This window comes from Trachymyrmex cornetzi, unplaced genomic scaffold (assembly GCF_001594075.2).
Source record: "Trachymyrmex cornetzi isolate Tcor2-1 unplaced genomic scaffold, Tcor1.1 scaffold640, whole genome shotgun sequence".
Classification (NCBI taxonomy): domain Eukaryota; kingdom Metazoa; phylum Arthropoda; class Insecta; order Hymenoptera; family Formicidae; genus Trachymyrmex; species Trachymyrmex cornetzi.
This window is the reverse complement of record NW_017299960.1, coordinates 385884-393551: the sequence shown is the minus strand read 5'-3', so window position 1 is coordinate 393551 and position 7668 is coordinate 385884. Positions and strand designations below refer to the sequence as shown.

Here is a 7668-nt window from a genome sequence, read left to right as displayed (position 1 = left end):
GTACAACAGCCTTAATGTGCACTGAGTGCGCACCAGTGCAACCAGTGAAATACGCTATAAAATTGAGCATTCCGTTCCAGTTCCGTTCCGTAATAGTTTTTTCTACTCATCCCATTCAGTAAAAACGGAACGGAACGTCACGTCGATCATAAATAAATGTGCTTGATTCGTCGATATTTCGTTATTTTAGGCAATTGAAGCAATAATATACATATAATTTGTGTAATTAACTTATAATGTTGTTGTGAGTTCTCTAAAATACTGAATTGTAACGGTGAAATATATTTTCTAACCAGATTCCGTTCCGTTTTTACTGAATGGGACGGGTAGAAAAAACTGTTACGGAATGGAACTGAAACAGAATGCTCAATTCTAATAAAAAATTCGATCCGTCATTCCGATCCGTGCTTAATGGGACGGCACCCTTACCCCGGATCTACAATACGTATTTTAAGCCTTAAGCCGTAAAAAATTAACCAATTAGAGCCCAGACACACACTCTTGCATAGTGCACAATGCATAGTGCATAAGCGAATCAACCAATCAAAATTCTTCTTTTTCATGGAATGAGAGGAAAGGAAAGATTCTGATTAGTTGATTCGCTTATGCACTATGCATTATGCGTTATGCAAGAGTGTGTGTCTGGGCTCTTACAGTCGAATTCTAGGAGAATAATTGACTATGATTCGTCCATTTCTTCCCAGTGAGAAATGACAATGGAATCAACGTCGAATCCATTGTCATTTCTCACTGGGTTATGGCTTAAGGTTTAAAACTCTATTGTAGATTCGGGGTAATATACATACTACGGCGCAAGATTTTACAAATCTTGCAGCATTGTTATAGAGACATTAAAAACATTTTGGTTTTTGAGTATAATAAATTGTTGTCATATATGGAAATATACGTCAATTACACATTATATGATTATTAATTATTTCCATTAATTTAGAAATTATAATGTTCTTTGAAACATTTGTTGTCGCCTTCGCGCGACAAGATTTTTCAAACTTTATAATCAACTCATAACTTTTTTGGAATATTTGGATTAAAAAAATTCTTTAAATAATAATATGTGCAAAGAATAAATGAAATAGAATACTTGGAATTTCTTATTATTCCCATTTTATCAGTTAAAAATGTATAAAATAGGCGTACATGCATAAAGTATAAAATATATATTTACGAAAAAATATAAAATATATGTCCATATACATATAAACTTTAAAATATATATACCTGCATATAAAATATTTACAATTAAATACAAAATATAATAATTATATAAAATTATATAAAATAAAATATATATTGATCAGTTATTTTTATGCATTTTTTAAATTTATATTACAAATTGTATTTCAAAAATTATATTCAATAAAAATAAAAAAACTATTTTGAATAATAGTTGCAAATACATTGCGCAATCTATTTGCAGTATTACAACATACCAATGAGTAGGTATATCTGCAATTATTTTGCAATCTTTCTATGCCGTATGGGTTATCGTGTCATTTTACATCTTATTTATAATTGCATTATTTGTAAATTTTTCATGAGCCATACATACCTTCTCTCCCCCTATGAGTAGCCATATATCCCACCCCTATGGGATATACGACAAAAATGCAAGGGTTTCAAAGAGTTCTTTTTTAATATGAAAAATAGTTTTTTGGAAAAGTATTTTGGATTTCTAATATTTTTTTCATAGTAGTGTAGACAGTACAAAGTTTTTACTGATATAGTTCATTTATCTTAAAAAATAGTAAATAATACTTAATAAATTAAGTTTTCATTAGGTGCGGCGTATATAATGCCGGAGTTACTCTATAGATTTTGCTTTTATTGCGATGATATCGCTAATAAAGATATTAAGACATTAATAATCATAAAAATAAAAAAAGTACAGAAAAAACATGCAGCTTACTAAATTCTTTAATAAAACTTATTTGCAGTAATAATTTATTTTATTTTACAAATGTTATATGTTTTTTTTTCCTCATAATTGCAAATCAATTTATAATTTATTTAATTATAATGTGCCTAATAACACACTTATTATTCAAGGGAACGTTTTTAGGACATAGGGGAACATCCTCTGAATGTTTTTTGAAATATTCCTTGAAGATCTGCTATTAGGGAATTTAATAAATTTTTCATTTTTAATCAAATTGATTTTATGTTGATTCTTGAATAACTTAGATTGAAACTATTCAATTTAATATATGTTCGATCTAATAATTTTTATTATTTAAGGAGAGGTTAGAAAGAGTAGAGAATTCTCCAGCCTTTAAAAGCTTGTTTTATGCTGAAACGAAACGTGTATTTACTTTTTTATCAATACAGTTTTGTACTGACGAATGTGCAAGATAATGTTTTAATGTTATCTAAAGTGTAATAGACGATAGATGACATTAAAATCTCTTTAATAGTCCCAATTAGATTTTCTTGCGGAATTTGGTTTTATTCGCTCAATGATGGCCGACGACTTGCTTGAAACATTTAAACAAATTCTTTCCCTTTTGGCAACCCTCTCCATCTGCAACAATTTCGATATTTTATTTTATTTTCATTTGAGAGAAAAAATATTTGAGAAAACCACCATGAAATTACAATATTGATTGCGTTCTGATATTCACTGGCTGCGTTCAGGAGAACTAATCATATTAAAGAATCACTAAGCGCTAACCGATTAATTTTCTCCGCTGAATGCAGCCACTGCCAGTGCTGAAAATCTATAGCGCACGTAAAGCGTACCATACTATAGATTTTCAGTACTGGCAGCGAATATCGGAATGCAATTAATTCTTTAAAATTATAAAAATTGATAAAAATTAATCTTGGCTCTTATTAAATTTTTAATTTATGTTATACTTACCAACATTTTCGCATTCGGTACGTAATTTATTGATTTCTTCTTCCGATTTATTATGTTTTAACATGTGCTCACGAACTCTCTCCCAATCAACTTCTCCATTCTCTTTCAACTAAAACACAGGGATAAAAATTAATTTTTCGTTAATTAATTTTCTTAATTCTTAATGTACATTATATATAAAGTGTCCTGACATTTGAGGGTAATATATTATTACAGCGTGAAACTTTGTGAAAAACTAAATAATAAAAGTGTACGCTAATTTTTCCCATAAAGGTTTTTAAATATAACCGTTTAAAGTTTGACTATAATTATAAGTGTTGATTAAAAAGTTATCTGTCCGTGTGATAGTGTGCATGCAGCGGCAATGTTTTATTTAGTGTTTAATATCACTGCATGTGTTACACGGACAAATGACTTTTTAACTTACCTCTTGTGATTATAAATCAAACAGCGCTTATGCTTAAAAAAACTACTCTTTATGGCAAAAAAAGTCTTACACTTTTATTATTTAATTTTTCGAGAAGTTTCACGCTGTAATAATATCACCCTCGAATTTCAGGACATCCTGTATATGTAAAATGTGATATAAGTCTCGCTTACAGTTCCCATTTTCTTTAAGATACAGGTACCGAAACAGGCTAATTTTTCGTCATTTTCATCTGGTTCCCCTTCCTTTGCTTTTTTAAGTACGGCTGAAATTTGCATTATTATTAATGTAATTATTTATTTAATAAGTTTTTTAATCATGCAATTAGTTTATTCTCCACTTACCACGATCAACACCAGACTCCTCGATACATTCTTCTTTCATCTGTTCCTTTTTTGCGCGGTCTTCCTCTGTCATATCACCCTACAATCAAATAAGGATTTGAATATTATTAAATTATTATTAAAAGTATGACTATAAATTATTATTCACATGTTAATGTTATATTTAATAATTAACGCATTTTTTAATGTGCCTATTTGATATTTCTAACGATTATAAAATATTTTCATAATACATCCTGTGGAAGTTAAATAAATATATTTTGGGAAAGGAATAATACACAATCTAAAATTATAGAAATTAGAGAGCTTTGGCAAATAGAGTTTTAAGAACGTATGTGAATATTAGTAAGTTTGATAGAAAATAATAATGAAAATTAATGATACTAAAAATAAGATGCAGAATTTTATAGAGAAATACATTAAATAGATTATTAATGTGGAGATACACATAATAATGAAATAATCTTACCAAAACGGCGACCAGAGAAACGGCGAGCAAGATAACGATTGTTTTCATTTTGATTTTTCGTTTCAACACAATGGAATACAAGCCCGTGATCAAAGAGTTACTGACTGAATCGCAAGATAGTGTCCTAAGCTTTTATAGTTTATGAGATAATGACCCTCCTTAATTCCTTCTCTAGCATCATGCGTGGGGGAGTACCCGAATTATATTCGTTATTCTTTCGAGGTAGCAACATAAATCATCGCAATAATAGCATTATATGCATGTTTTTAGTCTTGAAATTCTGCTATTATAATGAGTGTAACAGATAATAAATAGCAGAATCATTTTTTAAATATATAACACTTGTTATATATACAGGGTGTTTGATAAGTAACGATAAAACTCTCGCACAGAGATAGAGCGGACTAAACTGAAAAGTCCTCTATTATTTTGGAATTTTCGCAATAATTAACAAGATATTAATTACTAAAAATCATCAAATTGATTTTCAATAATTTTTTACTCAAGTACTATTAACTTTACAGAAAAACAGCAAGAGGCAAAAATTGTTTATTTTCTTCTTATAGAACTCTAAGAATTTTTTCAGAATTTTTTAATGTACTTTTTAGTACTGTATTTTTTTATTGGCAACTATTTTTATCAACATGAGAAAATACGATACTAAAAAATTTTCTGTAAAGTTGATAGTACTTGAATAAAAAATTATTGAAAATCAATATTCGGCGATTTTTAGTAATTAATATCTTGTTAACTATTGTAAAATAGTAAAAAAATTGTAAAATAGAAGAGGACTTTTCAATCCAGTTTAGTCCGCTCTACGCCTATGCGAGTTTTATCATTACTTATCAAACACCTTGTATATATTTAAGATGTTCACCAAAAACAAAAAAATAAAAATAATATATTAAATAAGACAATTGAATTTTTATTCCAATTATAGTTACTACGAACTTTCATAAGTTGTAAAATAAAAAAATCACTGAACATGAATACTGAGGCCGTATTCATGATGCACTTTATAATCATAAGTTTGTTCGTATTACTTTTTGTATCTCGTTCCAATATTCGAATATACATTTATCTCTTTTTAAGTAGAAAAATTTGGGGGGATTTCAAACAACGCGAACAAATTTCATGTTAGCGCATATTTAGTTTACGTTATATTATAGAATTTCAGAAATAAAAAGTGCGCATTTATATTGATAAAAGCGTATTCTAAATATGCCTGAATTTTTTGTAAATTGAACGTAAAGAGGCACGATGGAAAGAGAATAGTTGCTTTTCATTATGACACAAGTGATACTGAATCTAAAGTTCTGTGAATATTTTATATTCAGATAATGATGTAACCATTTACTTACTTTGATAACAAAATTATGTTATACAGGTTTATAAATCTCACTTTTAATGTGAATAAGACTCAGTAAAGTACACACTCTCGAGCTTGTGTAGTTTGTAGGTAAAAATTCAATCGAATTTCGCTTGATAGAATGAAAAGAAACGTGCATTCAATTGAGTTATGTCACAAATAAGAATTTTCTGAATTTTGGTGTAAGTGAAAAGCAACTAATACCTGTTACAAATTTTCTTTGCAACACAAATGAAAGAGAGAACAAACTTTTAAACGAAGCAACACAGAATAATGTAACTACGTAACGATCGCTAATGGTTTATAGTTACGCAATAAATGACGTATACACAACGATAACCACTGATGATAACAAAGTATGGAACACAAATTTTGACATTCATCGAAAAAGTGCGAGATGAGATTATATTAATTTAATGTTTGAGCATCATTTTAATTATATTTTTAGCTTAACATATTCGTGTCATTAAAAGCTATGTTTCTAACTGTACGTGTTTGATTAAGATATGGAATAAAAATGCGCGATATGGAATAAAAATTTTTCTCCTTTTTTCCCTTAGAGGTCATTAAGTAGAACTATTTCCTGTTAAAAATTCCTTCGGTATAATAAATATAAATTCTCTGTTTTTCTTGTAATTATTCTCAAAATAAATGCTTAATCTAAAGATGAGTATCTGCCGGATGTGTATACAATTAAATTTCTTGAAATTATTGCGGTTACGTCTATTATAAAGTTTTATTATTCTGAGAATTGATTATCTCACACTACATGCATACGTACGCACACATCGCACAGTCATTATTATCATCATTATATAGCTAATTATATAGAATTTCCTTCATTGTAATAAAGTGTAGGTGTCCTTCTCCTGTCATAAAAATAGTTGCGATAATTTACTATGTAATTTAGTTTACGTATACATTTCATCATAATGAATAATCATCGTGATTCAAATGAAGATGTAGGTGTGCAAGGATAGATTGCAGTTTTCAAGACAGATTATCATGAATTTTGATAACTGCTGATGTTAGGTATTTGACACTTATATAAGAATGTTTTAATTAGTTATATGCAATAGCTAGTATTATCTAGAAATATTGGTCAAAATATCAGCTATAAAAAACCAACATTAGCTAATATCAGAGACTTAACAATTTATTGTCGAATACATTCTGAAACTAACAAAAAAACAAAGCAAAGAAACAAAACAACAAATAGTTAAATAATTTAGCTTATAACGGCTTTTATACATTTATTGTACATGCAACGAAATAATCATAAATTCAGACAACACAAAGTTCAAAATCGGGACATAAAACGTTTAAAGAAAAAAGTCTTAATGTATTTGTAAACGACAAGAATCGTCCAAAAGATGTCTTATGTCCCGATTTTAGTCTTTGTGTTGTCTGCATTTTGCTGTAGTTTTAGGTAAATAACTTTTAAATGTGTGAATGAATCCAAATAAACTTTTGCATAAATATTTATTAGAGTTTTATTAGTTTTTTTAAATTTGTAATGCTATAACAAATGTCTACTTTTAATTGCTATGACAAACAAAAAAATTTAAACAGCAGGGAGCACAGACTCTTACCCGGTAAAAAATTTGTCATGCATGAATATGTATAAATATGTATAAACATATATAAACACGTATAAATATTCATATAAACATATATAATTATACACTTTTTCTTTTGTAAAATTTTTAGTGTAATAAAAATAATAATAATGCAAACATAAAAAATAATTAAAGAAATAATCGCATTGTTACTTTTAGAAAAAATCAAGTTATGTAAAAAAATTGCTCATACACAATTATGTATAATTTTATACATAATTTCATACAAGCAGTTTTTTTACATTTTTCCAAATTTGATTTTTTAAAAAACAAATAGTGCGAAAATTATCCATTGAATTATTTTTAATGTTTTCACATTATATTATTCAAAAATAAAAAATCAATCCTTTTTTCTTTTGTAAAATTACTTTTTAGTGTAAAGAAGCATTTATATTGACCGTAACTGTATGCCGTATACCGTAATCTGTAAAAATTGACTAATCACAATCGAGTATTCCCCTCTCATTCGACTGTAAGAAGGGAATATTCGAAGGTGATTGGTCAATTTTTACAGATTACGGTATACGACATACAGTTACGGTCAATATAAATGCTTCTTTAC

The 7668-nt window shown here is 28.0% G+C and overlaps 1 protein-coding gene across 1 annotated transcript; it reads right to left on the bottom strand.

The window, feature by feature from the left end:
• Window positions 1-2309: 2309 nt before the first annotated feature.
• On the bottom strand, window positions 2310-4236 carry LOC108766945 (general odorant-binding protein 56a). The gene is made up of 5 exons (XM_018516534.1): window positions 4119-4236; window positions 3650-3728; window positions 3479-3570; window positions 2879-2987; window positions 2310-2539 (listed from the first exon to the last, which is right to left on the bottom strand). The coding sequence occupies exons 1-5, from the start codon at window positions 4164-4166 to the stop codon at window positions 2472-2474; spliced, it is 396 nt and encodes a 131-aa protein (XP_018372036.1). The 5' UTR covers window positions 4167-4236; the 3' UTR covers window positions 2310-2471.
• Window positions 4237-7668: the final 3432 nt, after the last annotated feature.

What these genes read in the sequence shown, in the direction of transcription:
- LOC108766945 (XM_018516534.1), bottom strand. Translation starts at nt 4,166, where the DNA reads ATGAAAACAATCGTTATCTTGCTCGCCGTTTCTCTGGTCGCCGTTTTG. An exon ending in GGAGTCTGGTGTTGATCGTG is followed by an intron (nt 3,571 to 3,649) that starts GTAAGTGGAGAA and finishes TGCAAATTTCAG; the next exon opens with CCGTACTTAAAAAAGCAAAG. An exon ending in TACCGAATGCGAAAATGTTG is followed by an intron (nt 2,540 to 2,878) that starts GTAAGTATAACA and finishes AAATTGTTGCAG; the next exon opens with ATGGAGAGGGTTGCCAAAAG.